The sequence below is a fragment of the Ovis aries genome, chromosome 3 (assembly GCF_016772045.2).
Source record: "Ovis aries strain OAR_USU_Benz2616 breed Rambouillet chromosome 3, ARS-UI_Ramb_v3.0, whole genome shotgun sequence".
Taxonomy (NCBI): domain Eukaryota; kingdom Metazoa; phylum Chordata; class Mammalia; order Artiodactyla; family Bovidae; genus Ovis; species Ovis aries.
Window position 1 is genome coordinate 215,568,193 of NC_056056.1, and position 19,954 is coordinate 215,588,146.

At 52.0% G+C, this 19,954-nt stretch overlaps 2 protein-coding genes across 2 annotated transcripts; one reads left to right on the forward strand and one right to left on the reverse strand.

Moving 5' to 3' along the window:
• Positions 1-835: 835 nt before the first annotated feature.
• On the reverse strand, positions 836-8,867 carry C3H22orf23 (chromosome 3 C22orf23 homolog). The gene is made up of 7 exons (XM_004006984.5): positions 8,665-8,867; positions 8,253-8,364; positions 6,975-7,037; positions 3,309-3,491; positions 2,003-2,134; positions 1,680-1,780; positions 836-1,530 (listed from the first exon to the last, which is right to left on the reverse strand). The coding sequence occupies exons 2-7, from the start codon at positions 8,353-8,355 to the stop codon at positions 1,459-1,461; spliced, it is 654 nt and encodes a 217-aa protein (XP_004007033.2). The 5' UTR covers positions 8,356-8,364; positions 8,665-8,867; the 3' UTR covers positions 836-1,458.
• A 58-nt stretch (positions 8,868-8,925) lies between these two features.
• On the forward strand, positions 8,926-17,604 carry POLR2F (RNA polymerase II, I and III subunit F). The gene is made up of 5 exons (XM_004006986.5): positions 8,926-9,040; positions 9,514-9,583; positions 12,323-12,453; positions 16,850-16,921; positions 17,415-17,604. The coding sequence occupies exons 1-5, from the start codon at positions 9,021-9,023 to the stop codon at positions 17,503-17,505; spliced, it is 384 nt and encodes a 127-aa protein (XP_004007035.1). The 5' UTR covers positions 8,926-9,020; the 3' UTR covers positions 17,506-17,604.
• The last annotated feature ends 2,350 nt before the right edge of the window (positions 17,605-19,954 follow it).

The following is a 19,954-nucleotide window of genomic DNA, read 5'->3' on the forward strand; positions in this document are numbered from 1 at the left end:
GGGCCGCGTGTTGCGGCCTTCAAGGTAGAGGACGGCCGTCCTCCTCAGGTTGCGCCCTGAGCCCTTGGCTTCTTGAGGGACTGTGGACACAGGCTCCCCGTGGAATGTTCCAGAGCCCCAGCCCTTGAGCTGGTCCTCTCTGTTTTGTTTGTGGCTGCAGGACCATGTTGATTCTGCAAACCCCAACTGGGATCATGTGGCCTGAGAGGATTATATGAATCCCTCCAAGTGGGAGGCTTGGTTGAAATTTCTGAAATACTTTGATTTACGGGGACGGGAAAATGACAGGATACTGGAGAGCGTGAGGCCTGTGGTTGTCAGAGTTGTGGGGACTGCTGCATGCTGTGTGCCAGGCCTGGGATGCAACTCCTGTGGGCAGACATCTCAGCCCCCAGGCCTCAGAGGCGAGCTGCTGGAGATGAGGCGGGTGGGCTCAGACGCACGGGCTGGGGGTGGATCTCTGAAGCAGGGCTCCTTCAGTCTGGATCCCGCCCACCCTTTGGGTTTCTTTCTACGGGTTGTGGGTTTGGTGGTGGAAAGACCGAAAGCTGACTTGGAATCCCGAGGAGGCCACTTGCTGGTTGAATGCCTCTGGTTGGAGTCTCTGGGTGAGTCCTGGTTTTCAGCAGGGCTGATGAACCATCGCGGGTGTTTACGGAGGGAATCAGCCAGGAGCCACACCGGTGCCTAGCACAGCACCCGCCCATGGGCTGCTCCGGGAGCCTTGGTTCCATTTTTACTGGAAAAAAACAGCTAGAAACCAACTGGGCTTGAAAAATTCTAACTCCTCGAACAAATAAGCCTTATCCCTCTGAAAACAAAATGGTGTGTGTAATGACCTACGGCAAATGTGTTTTATTAGCCAGTTAATCATAGTGGTTAAATATTTGTCCAAGGCTGTAAGAAGTCAAATAAGTAGGTCCTGAGACGGGTAGGAAGAAAGGAATCATATTCATTACTAAGTTCAGAAAACCTAATTTGCGGGACTCAGGGACACACAGTGGGCGAGGTGTTGGGAAGAGGCCCTGGTGGACACCCTTAGACACACACCCAAGATGGTTCAGACCTGGACTTGGTTTCACTGTGTATGTGGGTACATGTGTGCATGTCTGTGTGTGTGTGTCTGGACTTGCTTTCACCGTGTGTGTGTGTGTGTGTGTGTGTGTGTGTGTGTGTGTGTGTGTGGAAAGTGTGTATGTGGGTGTCTGGATCTGTGACTGGTCTCAGAGGCCCAGCTGACCCCAGATCCCTGGGCAGCGTCTGGACGAGAATCAGCTCACTTTCTGAGATGTGGTCCATTTTCTAGGGTGCTTTGTCCAGGGTACCATAGGTGGAGGCAGTGCTATACAACCGTTTCCATGGCTGAAGGGCAGGCTGGGTGGGCTGACCTGGGGGTGACCCTGCTCGGCGAGGGGGTGGGCTCCCTGGCCCTCCAGGGGGTGGAGCATAGGTGGTAGATTAAGTGGTGGCAAGAGCCTTCCTAAGGTCCTCACTCCTCTTGTGGTCAATGTCTTCCATTTCCTGTAGTTTCTGCAAAGGGCATTGGGGAAAGCTGGGTGTCAGGGCGGATGTGAGGCTAGAGCGGGGCCCCCCGAAACGGCCCCAGTGGACCTCCACTTCAGCTCACGTCTCGCCCCCCACACTCACATCCCGTCCGCCTTCCCTGGTGCTTCTCCTACCTGGGAGATTTCAGTAAGGATGATCCCGCGGTACTGTCTGCCCTGCCCCAGGGCCTCCATGTCAGCCAGGAATTCTTTCCTCTCCTGAATTTCCTTCACCACTGCACAGGGAAAGGGCCATCCGTGTACAGGACAGCAGGGGACCCCGCGCTCCCGGGAGGGGTGGTGGGGCGGCAGGTTGCCTCCCAGGAATGGGAAGCAGTTCTGTGGTCCGTTTCTCACTCAATGGCCCTCAGGGATTCCCCCCTTCCCCTGCTCCCAGGACCCTTCCACACACACTCCGCCTTCCCCTCCCCAGCATAACTGGCCCCTCAGGGGCTCACATTCTTCAAAGCGGTCCAGCTTAGGGGCTGGGTCCTCTTGTCGCACAGGATGGGGCTTTCTTTTCCGTTCCTCCGGCTCCTTCCCGGTGGCAAAGATATTCTGGAGTCTTCGCTTCTCCTTCTCCAGATCCCCTGTCGGGCCCAGATGTGGCTTAGTTAAGGTGGGCGGGGCACCCTCAATTCCTGGAGCATGCTTGCTCCAGGGGGCCTGGGAACCTGGTAGGGCTTGTGCAAACCCAGCACCTCCTACCCTGGGCCGCTTCTGCGCTGGTCAAGTCACAGTAGGCCAGAAGGTGTTGAAAGAACCCGGAAGAGAGCGTCATCAAAGTCCACACACTGGGCTTCCCCAGTGGCTCAGTGGTAAATGTGGTGGTTTAGTTGCTAAGTCGTGTCCGACTCTTGGCGACCCCATGGACTGTAGCCCGCCAGGCTCCTCTGTCCATGGGATTTTCAGGCAAGAATACTGGAGTGGATTGCCATTTCCTTCTCCAGGGGGTCTTCCTGACCCAGGAATCGAACCCGGGTCTCCTGCATTGCAAGCAGATTCTTACATGCAGGAGTCGTGGGGTTCGATCCCTGATCTGGGAAGCTCCCACGTGCCACGGAGCAACTAAGCCCATGCCCACAACTACTGAGCCCGTGCTTCAGAGCCTGGGAGCCGCAACTCCTGAAGCCCAGGTGCTCCTCAAGAAAAGCCGCCGCAACGAGAAGCCTGCCCGCTGCTGTAGAGACTAGCCGCTGCTTGCTCAACTAGAGAAAAGCCAGCACGAAGACCCAGCATGGCCAAAAATAAATAAATAAAATTATTTTTAAAAAATGCACAGACTGCCTGGGTGCAGGGCAAGGCTAAGGAAACTCAATGACTGCAGTATAGCCTGGATGGGGAGGCTGTGTGGAGGGGCCAGGAGTCACGTGCCAAGTGGAAAGTGGGGGGATGTAATGGCTCTCTGAAACAGGCTGGGCACAGAGGAACCCGGGCTTCCAGGCACCATATGAGTTTGAGAGAGCAAGAGCTGTGATACCTGACCTCCAAACATTCATCAGAGTTGGGGGTGGGGGGGGGGAAACCAGTTAACTGTTAAAGAGAATTCTGGGAAAATGTATAAAAAGTAACCAGCTAACTGGTTTCCCACGCACCCTGAATGCCTCCAAGCTAACATGTGCCGAGGCTCGAGAGCACTGGTATAAATGGCTTGAAAATCTGATTAGCTGCCTACTCAGCACCCTGAGGGCTGTTTGTCTCCCTGCCCCCCTTAACCCCCCTCGGAGAGTAGAAGAGAGGCTGTGGTCGAGGCTCCTTACTCACGGGTGGCTTGAGGCTTGAACTGCTCCCGGCTGTAGGCCCCGTTGGCTTGGCATCTCCTGGCAGGCCGGAGGTGGGACCGGGCTGCCAGGATGGGAGGCAGGTAGATGGCTGAGCTTGGCTGCTTGGAAGGCAAGACCCTCTGGCTGGAAGTTGGGTTGCACTGCAGGGGGAGAGTGTCTCCTCCTGGGGAGGGAAGGGTCAGGGTCAGGGGGCCCACCTAAGTGGTCCCTACCTGTTAAAACAAGCCAAAAGGTATGGAAGAGTCTTCCCTTCTCCCCTCCACACCCTCCCCTCTACAATGAGCCGTGGTAACAATTTGGTGGTCTCAGCCGCTTCTTTTCGATGCTTACCTAAACATGTTCAAAGATATATGGGCATCTATAAGATTCCTTTTTTCAAAGAATGGATCACACTGCATTCTATTCAGTAATAGACTAACAATCTTCCATGGGTTCGCAAAGAGTCAGACACAACTGAGTGACTGAACTGAACTAACAATCTACCATGAACATCTTTCCAGATCACTCCATTTATCTATAACATCTTTATATTTTCGGCCGTGCCACGTGGATCTTAGCTCCCTGACCAGGGATTGAAACTGCGCCCTCGGCAGTGAAAGCTCGGAGTCCTGACCACTGGGCTGTCAGGGAATGCCCCCCAACCGCTGTTTTGATTTGGCTCCTGTCTACCTCCCGTACCTTTCCAGCCTTCTCTGTCATCACCCAGCAGGTAGTATTGAGCATGTACTCTGAGCCAGGCCGGGGACTCTGGGGGTAAAGAGGTCAGACAAAGCCCTGCCCTCACAGTACTTAATCTGGGGTTTAGATGAAGAGAACAGCAGTGATGTTGACAGCAGAGCACCAGTGCCAACACAGGGATGGGCCACAGGGTGTGTCAGGGCGGGATTCACGGTTATAAGTGGGGTGGCCAGGGAAGGCCTCACGGACACGATAGCATTTGAGAAAGGATCCATAAGCGGTAAGAGGCCAGCCAAGGTGATATTTTAGGGAAGAGCATTCTAGACAGGGTGGCTCAAGTGAAGGGCCTGAGGGGGGAATGTGCCAGAGCATCTGAGAACAGACAGCAGACTAGGGTGCTGGGAATGGACTGAACCAGGGGTGGGGTGGAGTGGGAGTACAGGTCAGAGGTCAGGGAGGGCAAGAGATGGACTGGGCCTCATAGGCCTCTGGAAGGACTGGCTTTTACTGTGCGTGAGGTGGGAAGCCATCGAGGGTTCTGAGCCGAGGAGTCACCCCTTTAGCTGCCATTGAAAATACATTGTTGGGAATTTCCTGGTGGTCCCTGCTTCCACTGCAGGGACCACAGGTTTGATACCTGGGCTGGGAACTAAGATCCCTCAAGATGCGCAAGTGAAAAAAATTAAAAAAACATAAAAATAGAAAATACAGTGTTGAAGGTCAAGAGCTTCCCAGGTGGCGCTACTGGTAAAGAACCTGCCTGCCAATTCAGGAGACATAAATGATGTGGGTTCGATCCCTGAGTCGGGAAGATCCCCTGGAGGAAAGCATGGCTACCCACTCCAGTGTTCTTGCCTGGAGAATCCCATGGACAGAGGAGCCTGGCGGGCTATAGTCCATGGTGTCACAAAAAGTCAGACACAATTGAAGCCACTGAGCACGCATGCACGGGGGTCAAGGGCAGAGGTAGTCACAGTTAGGATATGGTTTGAAGGTCAAGCAGACAGGACTGCTGGTGGGTTGGATGTGGGGTCTAGGAGAAAGGGGAAGAGGGGACAGGATGACTCTGATGTGTCTGCCTGGAAGAACCACAAGAATGGAGCAGCCATTGTTTCCCGCTGCCTTTCCTTTCTCGTGCCCTCTATCTAGGGCCAGCCACAGTTTTTCTGTCTCCTTTGAAGAGATGCTATGCTTCCTCTTACTATGTCTGCTATTTCTACTTGTCCAGTGCCAAATGCCACCTTTTCCTTTGGCTCAGTCTCAGCAAATAATTAGAGCCCAAGCAATTCTGGGAGTTCAGGTGAAGGAGAGGAATTTGTGGCTTGCAAAAGAATTTAAGCCTCAAAGAAGTAGGACTTGATTAAGAAGAGAGTAGAGAGGGGAAGCTGGGAGAAGAAAGTAGACTCAACACCAATGCTTGGAGGCAATATTTTAAAAAGAAAACATCTAAGGAGAAAAAAAAAAACTGGCAAACTGTGACTTGTGTTGACCTAATCACTAATCCAATTAGTTTTTCAATAAATACTCAGCACCTCGGAGTCAAGGACTTCCCTGGTGGCTCAGATGGTAACGTGTCTGCCTACCAAGGTGGGAGACCCAGGTTCAATCCCTGGGTCGGGAAGATCTGCTGAAGAAGGAAATGGCAACCCACTCCAGTATTCTTACCTGGAAAATTCCATGGACGGAGGAGCCTGATAGGCTACAGTCCATGGGGTTGCAAAGAGTTGGACACGACTGAGCAGCTTCACTTTCACTAGGAGTCAAGGTACAATGGTGAACAAGGCAGGCTCAATCCTTGGTCTCCTGGTGTTTACTTTTAATGGAATTTCTAGCACATTCTCTTTATGGTCATGTTGTAAGGAAGGAAGGAAGGGTTAGTTGCTCAGTCATGTCTGACTCTATGCGACCCATGGACTATAGTCTGCCAAGCTCCTCTGTCCATGGGATTCTCCAGGCAAGAATACTGGAGTGGGTTGCCATTCCCTTCTCCAGGGGATCTGTAAGGGACATCAGATGATTAGTAGATGACTTGAGTTTGGAAATTGAGTTATGTGACTCAGCTGTGTTGTGGTGTTAGGCTCTGGCAGCCTGAGTTGTCCTTGTCCACAAAAAGGAAGGAGATCTGACTTCTGAACTGACCTGATGGAGCCTCCCTCCCCCAGCCAGCACTGGGCAGTCAGTATTTGTCTCTCTGACTCTCCCATTCCAGTTTCTGTGGTTGACCAGATGTCTCCTGATAGGCACCTTCTTTCTTGAAAGAAGGCAATAGCTATTGGTAGATTTGCGTGAAACCTGGCAGGCTTGAACCTTCTGGTATCCTCTTAAAGGTAACTTTACAGATCTCTGTTCTGATCCCCTAAAAGCTGATTCAGTTAAATCTCAGAAAGCAAGGTTGTTCTCAAGATCTTAGAGGGCACCTTGTTACCTTCAGTTTTTTTTTTTTTTCCTTAAAAATAAATAATACAGTGTGTGGTCAGAGGTGAAAGATGGAAAAGTTTTGCATAGTTTTCCTAAGTTGGAAGCCTGCCAGTAATCGTGTTTCTGCCAGCTAAGCTAGAATGAATAAAACTATGCATAAGACACACACAGGCCTCTCGTCTGGAGAGCTCATATGTTATGTGTGTAAGAGGGTGGGAGAGATTGCGGACTTGACAGCGTTCAGACTGTCTGACTGGGCAGGAAGTCCCGAATGGGCTGATGCCCTGTTAGGAAGGCCGGCTAGAGCTGGACTGTGGGAGAGGCTCATGGACTGGGACCCATGTCTTGTGAAGAAGCAAAGACCAAGACCCTGCAAGGTCAATTCCCCAAGAGCAAGGGTCAGAAATACTATTCAAATTTTGTTTGTGTGTGTGTGTGTGTGTGTGTGTGTGTGTTTAAAATTAGGTCCCCTGCTCCTCAACATGGAGAGAGCATTAAAATGTGACCCAGAATTCCTCTCCCCGGGAAGCCTCTGTGGTCAGCCTCTTACGTTTCATGGTGTCCATGATGTGGCGCTGTTGGAAGTTAGTCAGTTTGGATTCCTTCATCATCACTGCAAAACAAAGCACCTTGGTGAGGCTTCCTGGGCTGCAAGCAGACGCCTCATCTCACCCCACTGAAACTTAATACTGTATCGCCTCCTGCTCCCATTCTGGGTGCCTGCGTACTTGGCTTGTGGGATTTGAGTTCCTTGAACAGGGATTGAACCTGGGCCTCCCAGCACTGAAAATACTGAGCCCTAACCACTGGACCACATGGGAATTCCCTTCCTTTTCTACATTTTTCCCCCTATACCACTCATCACCATCTAAGTTCTATATACCTTATTTATTATTTGTTACTTTCCTCCTAGAATATTAGCTCCAAGGGAACAATAATTTTTGCTTATTTCTTTTCTTTACCGCTGTGTTTTCAGCACCCGGGATAATGTCTAAAGCACACAGTGGGCTTTAAAACTATTTTTGTTGAGTGAATGAAACAGTGAATGAACAAGTATTCATTGAGCACGTGCCAGGGGCTGGAGCTACAAATGTGAGCCAAAACAGGCATCATGCCCTGATGGCGTTCATGAACTGAATGTTAATTCAATGTTAATTCAGTGGAACACACTAGGTATCTGAGTACAGGTTGCACTAAGCCCAGTGAAGGAAAAGGTATTTGGTAGTGTGCAGACTATTAGGAGAAGGCAATGGCAACCCACTCCAGTACTCTTGCCTGGAGAATCCCATGGGCAGAGGAGCCTGTTGGGCTGCTGCTGCCCATGGGGTCCCTAAAAGTTGGACACGACTGAGCGACTTCACTTTCACTTTCCACTTTCATGCACTGGAGAAGGAAATGGCAACCCACTCTAGTGTTCTTGCCTGGAGAATCCCAGGGACAGAGGAGCCTGTTGGGCTGCTGTCTATGGGGTTGCACAGAGTTGGACACGACTGACGCAACTTAGCGGTAGCAGTAGCATCAGTGTGCAGATGCATAACAGTTGGTTCCACTGTGGTGATGATGGGTGGAGAGCAAATAAGTCTTCCCTGGGGAAACTGAAAGTGTGATCTAAGGGGTTCATGGGAGTTAACCACTCTGAAATTCTTAGTTCTTTGACTTTGGGTCACTTCCAAGTTGTAGGAGCTGGACGCCTGAACCTTTCTGAACTCCAGGCTTCTTATCTGTAAACTGAAAATACAATTACTAAGCCATAAGTCATGTAGGGGAGAACTGAGAAACAGAGGGTAACTGTAACCACCGCTCTTCTTGTGCCCTTTAATGCACTGACCTCTGAGCAGCTCGCAGGTCCCTGGGGTGTAAGTGGTCGGCTTGGGACAGCGCCAGAACCCTGTTCCTTTGGTCACCGTCTCCACCCTCTCCTGGGAAGCCATGGGAGGGCTCTGAAGAGGGAAAAACCCAATGAAACATTCCCGGTCTCCCAGATCCAATCTCTTCTCACACCCTCAACACCACCCAAAGTTTGGGAGCGGGTGTAGGGTCTCAAGAGATCGTGATGCCGCCTGTCAACATCGCGACAGTGCCCGATCCTCCCACCTCGAACAGATCCACTGGCAGATATATACACGCGAACAGAGACCTCATCCTGACCTGGCGCCTGTGGCAGGGAAGCCCCCTCGGGAGGAAAGGGGAGTGAGGGTAGCCGTGCCCGTTGTGTGATACGCCCAAACGGGAAACCTCACCCTAAAGTAAGACCCCGGCTGGGTGGCCTCTCTCCTCACAGAGAGCGGCGGCTGGGCTCCGGAGATCGTAACCAAGGCTCTGAAGCAGCAGCCGCGCCTGGTCCCTCCCAGAAATACTTTTGAGATCTCAGCCACTAGAGCTTGCAGCAAGCGCGGCTCCGGCTACCATGGTAACGCAGACAAACTGCTCCGCGCATGTGCCTATTTCTCGCCCCGCCTGCCTCCCGGAAGTGATTACCGCTAGGTCACAGCGCAGGCGCCGAGTACTCTTGGCATCGCGCGAGGCGGAGGTACGCTGTTCGCCGGTCTCCGCGCGGGTTTGGGTCTCGGAACCCGGTGGCTGCTGCGCGGGCGTCATGTCAGACAACGAGGACAAGTGAGTGAGGGAGCGAAACGACTTTTCCGAAGACTCAGAAGGGGCGGATGAAGCAGGAGCCAGGGTCGAAGGAAGTTGAGCCAGAGGTTTAGGACTGGGGGTGGTGAGGGCGTCCGCAGAGCCGGAGAAGGGAAAGGCTGGGAACTAGGAGCATAGACCCGGTCAGAGGCTGGGCGCGGAAAAGGCTCCGACTCGAGGGTCCAGAGAGGATCAGTGAAAAAGTATCTTTCAGCAAACTTCCACTGAGTCGGGCTCTATGTCTGTCTGTACCAAATGTTGATTCAGCTGGGGTCTCTTTCTAGAAGAGGCCCATAGTTAAGATGAGGACGTCAGATGACTGGTTTATTGAATGATTCACTGGTTAGGTGGATATTTATTGAGAGCCTCCTACGTATCACATGAGACTCAGATTTCTGCCCACTTTGATTCTAATAAGTGATGCTCTAACTAACGGGCTTCTTACACTTGTTCAGTTTTGATGGAGACGACTTTGATGACGTGGAGGAGGATGAAGGGCTCGATGACTTGGAGAATGCCGAGGAGGTCAGTACTGAGCCTTGGGCTCCCCTCTCTGCAGCCCAAGCTGCCAGATAGCCCGGCCAGTGATGGCCGACTGCATGCCTCTGCCTCCCGTTTGTGGTCAGGGTACTGCCACTTAGAAAGGGGAGATCTAGCCCTGGGTAGTGGAGGAGTCCTACAGGGTTGGCCCAAAGGCTTTTGTCTCTTGGACCACAGAGCATGACTTCTGGGGCAGTTAGTTTACTCAGTTGAAATAGCCCCTTCATTCATTGTGCAGACATGTGGTGAATGTTTATTATGTACCAGGAGCTCAGCAGGGTGGGGCTGAATAAAGAGCAAGGGGGAGAGTGACCTGGGATAAGGCTGGAGAGGTGAGGGCCAAGATCAGCCAAGATTTTGTAGCCTAGGGGTAGCGGGAAGCTGCTGATAAGTTTTGGGGATCTGGGGAGTGGCATGATCCAGTGAGGAATGAGTTGGGTGAACCAAGAGTCAAAGAGAGCCCAATTAGAGTGCAATCCAGGTGACATCTGTAGCTTGCACTTGGGTGCTGGTAGTGTTTGTGATGAGAAAACAGATGAGAGATTTTGGTGGATTGGATGTGGGGCTGAGAAAGTGGGAGATGGCAGGAATGACTCCCATGTCTCTGGCTTGAGCAGCTTGGTGGATGAGTTACTGGCGTCATAGATAAAATAGGGTCTTCTGTGCTGTGTGACTGGTGGAGGAAGAAGTGCTTTATGTCTTCTGGAGAGAGGAATCCTTTGATTTTTTTTTAGATTGGTAATGTGAAGGCCCTCTTTTGTGTGGGTTTTCCTGTCTGCCTAACACTCTGAGGTTATCTGTTCACTGAGTCAGAAGCCTTCTTCTCGGTTCTTCTGATGCCTTTCCATCTCTCTCCTCTTGATTCTGCCTCCTCCATGTAGTTCAGTCCTGTTCCCGTTTCTCTATTCCTAGTGCCTCAGCCTGGTTTAGATCTTTATTGGTTTTCATCCGCATTACTGCAGAAACTTGTTACCGGTTTTCCTGCCTTGAGTCTGCTGTTTGCCTTTCTGCTGCCAGAGTCGACTTTTTCTCCTACCCACATGATTGGTTACTATTGGTCTTGCTCAGTGTTCTCTCTGCTTCAGCCCTTAGCCTCTACAGAACGTTCTTAACAGAGTATCCAAGAGTGATCCTTTTAAATCTTCAGTCACTCTGTCTCTCCTCTGCTCAGAACCTGCGTCTGGTCACTTCTCATCTCATTCCGAATAAAAGCCAAGAACATGCACAAGGTCCTCCGTGATCCGACCGCCTGCTCCCTCTGTGGTCTTATCTCTTCTTGGTATCGCTGTCATGCCAGGGAAGTTCCAGCTCAGGACCTTTGACCGTGCTGTTCCCTCTTCCTTTTCCCTTAGTTATGCACACAACCTGCTCCTCAGCCTCCTTCAGGTCTGTGTTACATGTCACCTCAATGAGGCCTTCCCTGACCATTCTGTTTCAAATCACTGCATTTGCTCCTTCCTCCAACATCACCACTCGGACACTCCCTGTCTTTTCTCTCTGTTTTTATACTGCACATTTTACTACTTATTTTATTATTGTTCATCTCACTGTATTCCTGGGTTGGAAGATCCACTGGAGAAGGGATAGGCTACCCACTCCAGTGTTCTTGGGCTTCCCTGGTGGCTCAGCTGGTAAAGAATCCACCTGCAATGCAGGAGACCTGCCTGGGTTTGATCCCTGGGTTGGGAAGATCCCCTGGAGAACGGAATGGCTGCCCACTCCAGTATTCTGGCCTGGAGAATTCCACGAACTGTATAGTCTGTGGGGTCACAAGGAGTCGTACAGGACTGAGTGACTTTCACTTTCACTGTATTATAATGTAAAGCTGTATGGGAGAAAGAACTTTCATCTGTCTTACTGCTCTGTGTCAAGCACTTAGAATGCTATCTGACAAAGAGTAAGCACTCAGTAAATATTTGTTGGCTTAATTTTGTATTACAGAATTTATTCTCCTGTCTACCCTGTTTGCACCTTTTGGGCTTATCATACCCCATGATTAGGCATCCAGGCTGAGTACACTCTCTTCCCTCGTGTGTCTTTGCACATATGCAGTTCAGCCTGTCTGGAATGCCCTTTCTTTCTTTCCTTGTTAGCTTGGCAGCTCGTACTCATCCTTGGAGACTAGCCCAAGTCTCATCTCTGGACTGTATTCCTAACCCCCAGGATGAGGTAGATGCCCCTCGCTTTCTTGTGTAGTTTGTGGCACACTGCCACGCTTTCATAGCACTTGATGTTTTGTTTACTCTTGCCTTTTCGCTGGACTGTGAATTCTTGGCGAGCAGAGACTCCGTCTCAGCACCTTTATCATGTCTGGCACATGACAGATGCTTAATAAGTGGTTGTTAAATATATACATGTGTAAAGATGGGGTGCTTCTTCCTCTTCTTGGTTTGGGTGAGGTTGTCTGTGCTCAAGGACTTCTTTGTATGGGACCAACTCTCTCTGCTGGATGAGGCGGCTGGCTTTGGACTCCTGATCACGATTCCTCTTTCACTAGCTCTGAGACTTTGGCCACGTTGGCTAACTGTCCAGCCCTTTAAAATGAGCATTGTAATCCCCACTTGATAAGGTTTTTGTGAGGATTAGGTGAGGTGTTAATAAGGCAGTTGTGTGGTCACTGGCATGCAGCGTGGAGGCGCTCACAGTCACTGTTGTCGTTGTCCTGCCCCTCACCCCCAGTGATACAGCCTGAGATTTTCCCCTCTTTTCTGCCTTTGTGTCCAGGAGGGCCAGGAGAACGTTGAGATTCTCCCTTCTGGAGAGCGACCGCAGGCCAACCAGAAACGAATCACCACACCATATATGACCAAGTATGAGCGAGCCCGCGTGCTGGGCACCCGAGCCCTTCAGATTGCGTGAGTATGAGCCCCCTCACCATCGTGTCCTTTGGTCAGGCCACAGGGAGCCTCCGAGCTGTTGATAATGGCCCGGCCTGGCAGCAGACCCATCCCTTTCTCACAGGCTGAACAAAGGCGGCGCCATCCCCATGTGCCAGGCGCTGTGCTAGACCCCTGTTCTCGGGGAGATTGTTGGGGGAATAGGACATAAACAGCAGAGAGTAACCGTGAGTGTACAGAGTGTGATGACCGCCCGTCAGGTGGGGAAACGAAAATGAACGCAATAAGATCAGACCTAGACCCTTGTGGGCTGGGTAGTTGGGGTGCCGCCACAGCTCCCGCTGGGCTTAAGGTGGTTCTTGAGTAGACTGGGGCCAGCCCAGGGGAGTGAGAGAGCCCTCCACGTTGAGGCTGCACTAGGAATGTGGAAGCACAGAGCAGTGGTCGGGGGTGTAGGGGGTTGAAATTAGCAACCCTTCCTTTCTCTCCCAAGTTGGGAACTTGTTGAAGAACAACATGATTTGGGAGCCAGCCAGTAGCCAAGTCAGGTCAGGTCAAAATGTGCGGTGCTCACATGTCCACCCATGAGCCACAGGCATTGCAGGGGTCAGAGGCCGTGTCTGCGAGGGCGTGGGCCTCGTGCAGAACAGATCCAAAAGCAGCCCCCTGAGGACAGGTGGCTTTGAGGAAGCAAGGGCTCTTGAAGAGGCTGGGCCACAGCTGCTGGCTTTCCCTGCCAGGCTTCCCTGTCAGATGAACTCCTCCTCTGTTCTGGCGAGACTTAAGTGGGAGGACACAGAGGGCAGGCGTGTTACTGTTGCTCTCATGGCAGGTCCTGCCCAGGGAAACAAGAGGCTGCAGAAAGGAGCCCTATTTCAGACTTCTTACCAGCTGCTGGGGGAAATGGTGGACACCTGAAGGAGGGGTGCTTCGAGAAGAGAGGAGTGGGAAACAGGCTTGAAAGAAAAGCTGGGGTCAGAGTTGTGGGGTGATAAATATGCTAGGGGAGCGGTGATGCTCAATCTGTGTGCTCCCTGCCCAAAGTTTTCAAACAGTGTTGGACTTTATCTGTGGAGTGAAGGTGACCACTCGGTGGAGGGTCTTATTGGGGCGGGAAACTGTTGTTCTTCACTCACTTGGCAGCAGGAGGCCTCCTGCCAGCCTGGTTGCACCCCTTGCTGGTCTGGGTGAGTTGAGAGCCGCACCCCGTATGATGATTTCAGTGTTGCTGGGGTCAGGATCCTCTAGGCCTGCACCACAGGTATGGTCACTGCTCCCTACATTTGGCCATTTAAATTAAGTAAAACTGGATAGGAGTTCATTGGAGAAGGAAATGGCAACCCACTCCAGTGTTCTTGCCTGGAGAAACCCAGGAATGGGGGAGCCTGGTGGGCTGCCATCTATGGGGTTGCACAGAGTCAGACACGACTGAAGCGACTTAGCAACAGCAGCAGATAGGAGTTCAGTGTTTCTGTCTCCTTAGTCACATTTCACGTGCCCAGTAGCCTCTGTGGCTACCGTGATAGGTAGCACAGATAGAGGACATTTCCATCCTTGTAGAGTGCTAGAGGGGTAGTATTCATGTCTGCTGAATGCCACCCAGCAGGAAGAATAATTCATAATCTGTTTTTTAAACAGATAAAGTGTATGCAAGTTAAAGTCTTTCAGCACCAAATAAGATATTGTGCTCATGCCTTTTGGAGGTGTAAAGAGGATTAAAGACACAATTCCCTAGTCCTCTAGATGTTTACTGTCTAGTAGGGAACGGGAGCCCGTTCTAAATACTCAGAACCCAAGGCAGACGAGGCTGATGCTTTACAAGAGAAACAAAAGGAGAGAAGAGAATAAAGTGACGTGGTTTTGAAGGTCTCCTAGGTGCCAGAAATAGCACTAGGAAAGTGAAGGCAGACATGTGTGGATTGTGGTGGAGGAATGGCAAGCGCTTGGGGCACAAGACTGGAAAAGATGCCACTGGTCCCTTGAGTGACAAGTTTAGAAGATGGGCATGCGTTGGGTGGACAGTCGAGCAGGCATTCCAAACAAGGCCCAGGGTCCTGCCTTCCTTTGGAGGTTAAGACTCTTGTCCAACCCTTTGGGGCTGTAGCACTCCTTCAGATTAAGAGCTCAGAGGCTGTCTGGTGGTTTCCCAGCTGCTGTAAGCCCTTGGACAGTCAGGGCTGGAGCTTGTCTTGAGTTATGGGCCTGCAATCCTGCACTTAGTAAGTGTTAGTTGTTCAGTTGTGCCCGACTCTTTGCGACCCCATGGACTGGGGCCCACCAGGCTCCTGTGTCCATGAGATTTTCCAGGCAAGGATACTGGAGTGGGTTGCCATTTCCTTCACCAGGGGATCTTCCCAACCCAGGGATCGAACCCGGGTCTCCTGAACTGCAGGCAGATTCTTTACCAACTGAGCTACAAGGGAAGCCTGTGCTTAGTAGTAGAAGCTGAACAATGTTTTCTTGGGTATTTGTGGATGAAGTCTCACTCCAGCTCATTAGCCCCATCTGGTGGCTGAATGGTTGCAACTGTGCTGTGCTGTGCTCAGCCGCTGAGTCGTGGCTGACTCTTTGCGACCCCATGGCTGCTTCCCAAGGAAGGTTGCCACTTGGAAACCCTGGTGGAGACATTGAGGGCACACTCTCACATTTCCTGTGAATGTAGCAGGGCTGGATGAATGACTGCTCTTGAATTATTCATATCTTGAAAGAAATAAGGCATATGCATGTCAGGGAAAGCAGTTTGCCACATTCTTAAATGTTGGGGGAAGTTTAAATAATTATTGAGAGAAGATATAGAGAAAGTTAAATACTTGGTTTCTGCCCCTGGGGAATTTTCAGGCTTTGGGGAGTAACAGACATCAGAATATTTAGCAATAAAATTAGTAGATCATTTAGTGTAAACTGGTGGCTCTCAGACTGGCTGGTTATCTGAATCACCAGGGGAGCTTTGCTAATATAGGTTCTCAGGCTCCTTCACTAGAGAATCTGTTCAGCGGGTCTGGGGAAGGACCTGGGAACCTGTATTTTTAGCACGCTCTCCTATCAGGTTTGGGGTCCATTAGTGTAAACTTGAGTTGGAATCAATAAGGGTGACTTCCTAGAGGAGATGGGCCTGGAACTGGTTTGTCTGCTTTTAGACCCTCTGCTGTGGGCCAGGTGTTGCACTAGAATAGAACTTGGGGTCCTGGACCACCAGGTCTTGTTTGGAAAACTTCAAACGGGAAGTCACAGTTTAGTGACAGTGGTGTTGAGAGAAGTGTGTGTGAGATGAGTCAGGGCCCTGAGGCTTCAGCGCGTGCTTTCCAGGGTGGAGACCTCTGAGCCTCTCTCAGGCCTGTAAGAAGAGGAAGCAGTCGTGTGAGGATGCAGAAGGGAAACAACAGGGCCTGCATAAGAAGCTATAGTGGTTTGATGTGGCTGGAATGTAGGGTGAATAGAGGCAGGTAGCATGAGAAAGTACTGCAGAGGTGAGTGGGGGCCAGAGGAGGTCCTGCCTGCCTGTTGGCCATGGGGTATCAAGGAAGAGAGGTAAGCAGGGGAGAGCCTGACCACAGGCCTTGTGTAGGGGCTAGAGGAGCAGGACCCCTGCAGGGGGTGTTGCCAAGACAGAGAAGGAAGACGAGGCGAGCTAGGCCCTGAGGCAGGGCTGGGGGTTGAGTAGAGTGATCAGAGGGTGAGCTCTTGCACATGTGGGTCCTTTGTGTGGGAATATTCTGCTGTGGCCGTGGGCTCAGGAGTCTGTGACAGGCCCTGGGGAAGGTCCTTGGCCAGGGTAGTGGACGTGATGAGTGTCACACGACCCAGTAATGACAGCTCACACTTGTCCCTTTCACAGTACCTGGCTTCAGTTTGTGGATCACCAGTTTTTTAATGGGAGGTGTTACAGAATAGTAGAGAGGAGTCTTCAGGGTTCAAATCTTGGTTCTACCACTCACTGGCTGTGTGACCTTGAGGAAATTACTGACCTCCCTGTGCCTCAGTTTCCTCCTCAGTAAAACGGAAGTAGCAGTAGTGCTTACTACAAATGAGACATCCACGTGGTGGGTGGAGAGCAGCTATGGCGCCTAGTGAGGCTTTGCTTGTAGCCAGCAGCGTTTTAGCATTATTGTTGTGTAGGCGTGGCAGGGCTTTTTGTCTTCATTTTCAAATGAGGATGCTGAGATTTGGAGAGACATTCAGGGTCTTTCAGGCCCAGTTTAAGCCTAGTCTACTGGCTGCCACTCAAGTACCCTCACTGTCGGCAGCCCTGGACCGCTGCTCCGCACCTGCCGCTTTTGGGAGGTGCCCTTTCTTGGGGCCCTTTCTAGGTGAGCTCTGGGGCGCTGATCCGATCCTGTTTGTGAAACTGCCCAGCTTCATGCTGGGCCTTCTCCCTGTGTGTGTGATCTCCCCACACCTGTCCTTACACCTGCAGGATGTGCGCCCCTGTGATGGTGGAGCTGGAGGGGGAGACAGATCCTTTACTGATCGCCATGAAGGAGCTCAAGTAAGTCACCCAGATCCTGGTTTGTGGCTCCAGAGCCCTGGGGGCATCCCTTGGGTGCTCTGCTGCGCGCCTTCCCGCACTTCCCTGCTGGGGACGTGTGGTCTTGTTCCTGTAGACCCTTAGTTTGGGAGTCAGCCCTTCACCGGGGAGGAGGGGACGGGCCAAGGGGGAGGGGAGGACATTGACGAGACATGGACCGTCCCTGTCTGTCCCATCGTCCCTTTTTCCTGCTGCAGTTGGCCTTACCAACATCCCTCTGCTTTCTGCCTCGCCCTTCGCTGTGGGATGGCAGGCCCTTTGTAGATTTTGGTCCCACACTCAGAGAAGCAGGGACTTTTCTTTTTTTTTTGCTGAAATTCCTCACCTACGAAGTACATCCGTGGTCTCAAGAGGATGCTCCTAAGGCTTCTCCTCCCTTGCCTTCTGCGCCTGCTGTCCCTCTGCTGCAAAGCCAGGGTCAGCACCCATGTACCTCGATTTCCCCCGGTCACAGGGCCCGGAAGATCCCCATCATCATTCGCCGCTACCTGCCCGACGGGAGCTACGAAGACTGGGGCGTCGACGAGCTCATCATCACCGACTGAGCTGGAGTCAGCCTCTGGACTGGGCCTCCGCCCGTGGCTCATCTCATAGTCTTTTTATAGTCTTTATACGTGTAAATAGTAAATTCTTCAACCTTTCAACCCCTTCTGCCTCCCGCTGCCTGTGAGGCCCACCTGCGTCTTCACTGTTACCATCCTGCTGCCTGGAGGCTGTGCGCATCCCAGTGGCCCTGGGACCATCAGCTCTTTAAGAAGCACCAGAGCCCTGACCCCCTGGGCTCCCCTGCGTGCCCCCCTCCATCTCACAGTCCACCAGAGCAGAGGCTGCTGCAGGAGACACCTCGGCTGCCTTCCTAGCAGACAGACGCGCCTTTGTGCCCAGGAAGCTGGTTGCCACGGAAACCCCCAATTTCCTTTCCAGTGTGGACTGGCTGCAGGGGCTTCTCCCTTCTCAGGAGTATCACAGAGCAGGTCTCATCAAGCCACCCATTGTTCTCCTGAGGACCTGCCTCGAGCCTCTTATCGTGGGCTGGGATCCCCTTTCAGGAGCCAGTGCCCCCAGCAGGAAGCTTGGGGACGCAGTGATCTGCCCTCCCCGAGAGAGCCCCGCTGGCCAAGTCAGCAGCTGGAGCAAGGGCTGAACACCTGCCCATCCCAGCCACACTGCCCCTCCCATTCCCCACCTGTCAGACCACTCCCAATACGCCAGTCTGTTCTCCACGACCCACCCGTCTGGTCTGCCACACCCATACTCTCTCCTTCCCCAGGCTCTGGAAGGTGTCCTTTCCCTTCTGTGTGGAGCCCCTGATCCCTCTAAGGATGGGTGCTAGGCTGATGGTGGGCAGGGCAGCAGGGCTTCTGGGTTCAAGGCGTGACATTAAATCCAGTCGATCACACTGGTTCTTCCCTCCCTTGGGGTGCGGGGGCAGACAACAAGGAGAGGGTGTATACTGACACCAATAGGGATGGGAAGGAAACCCATCTCTCTGAATATTCCAGCCTTGACCTTCAGTGTGCTGCCAGCCCTCGCTTCTAGGAAGAGGAAGAGCCAGGCCTGCCTGACCTCTACAAGAGGTGAGGCCCCCGGGGTGGGTGCAGCCTGGACAGGGTGGAAGTGATGAGCATCCCCAGGAGTGGGAGGGGTGTTCGCTGCTCTGGAGAAGGGTTAATTCAGGGAGCAGTGGACTTCGCACCCCCTTCCACCCTCCTCCAAGCCTGTGGAATCCTTTAATCAAGTTGGGTGCTGAAATTTCAGCTCTGAAATGCCGCCTTTGTGCTGGCATCCAGGCGGCCGCCCCAGAGTGCGGGGGTCACTTTCTCGGCCCCGTTTCTCTAAATGGTCTCTTTGTTCCTGCTGGGCCGCTCAGTATCAGATGTGATTAAAGGGAGATGGGGCTGGGGTGGCAGAGGAGAGAGGGACTGGGGGAGGGAGGGGGTTAACCCTTAGGGGATAGGGTGCAGAGGAGATGGAGAAAGGGGTGTTTACCCTCCCACCTGCCCCCTCCATTCTGCTCCGCTCTCACGGAGTCAGGCCCTCGCTACTCAGCTGGCCTGGCCAGGGCTCCATCTCCTCGACCCTGTCCAGATCCACCTGCCCCTTCTCTGTTGACTGCGGAGCCACTACTTGACTGAGGCCCGAGCTCATCACGAATCTCAGGTCTAAAGCATGAGCGTAAGCCAGGTCTTCTGACTTCTGCGGGCCATTCCCTCCCCTGTATCCCCAGTGACTCTCCATTCTTGTTGAGGTCATGCAGGTGGTGATTTCATCTTGATGTAGCCCCTCCCACCTGTCCTGCCCGCTCCACAGGCACAATCCCAGTGAGCACGGGAGCACATAGGAGACACTGGCCAGGCTAGAAATGGACTAATGTCCTGCTTCTCAACAGAGGGAAAGGGAGGTTGTAAGAAGTAGGAGCGCATAACTGACCCCCTAACGAAATTCTAGAATACGCTATTGCATATTTGAAAACACTCGGATAATAAAAAAGATTCTGGAGCTAGCATAGGGTTTCTAAGAATATCACCAAGGGAACCGAATTTTCTATTTTCCAATGGTTACCGGCCTGGTAGGTTGGAGGAATGCCACAGATACAGGGAACCTTGATTTGAACAAGGCATTAGGCAGTCTGTGTGGCTGTGATAGAGAAGCAGGTACTTCAAGGTGACAATTAGATTCAGAATTGACTGGACAGCTTTACGAGTATAGATGATAGAATGGATGGAGAGGTTTTCAATGGTGGACACAGGGTCTGTCCCTCTCATTCCAATCTTTTTTCATTAGTAACCTGAATGAGGATATTCAAGTTTCAAACATGAAGCTCAGGAGAGCTATAAATTGGATTCAGAATGCCAAAGGATCTAATATAGGTGGGAAAATGGTCAAGTGCAAAAAGATGAAATCTGTTCAAAACCAGTAAAAAAGTCCTGCATTTATCTACAACACATCAGCCAAGCAGCAGAAAACCGCTTGTATACAGTTCAGGGTGGTCCA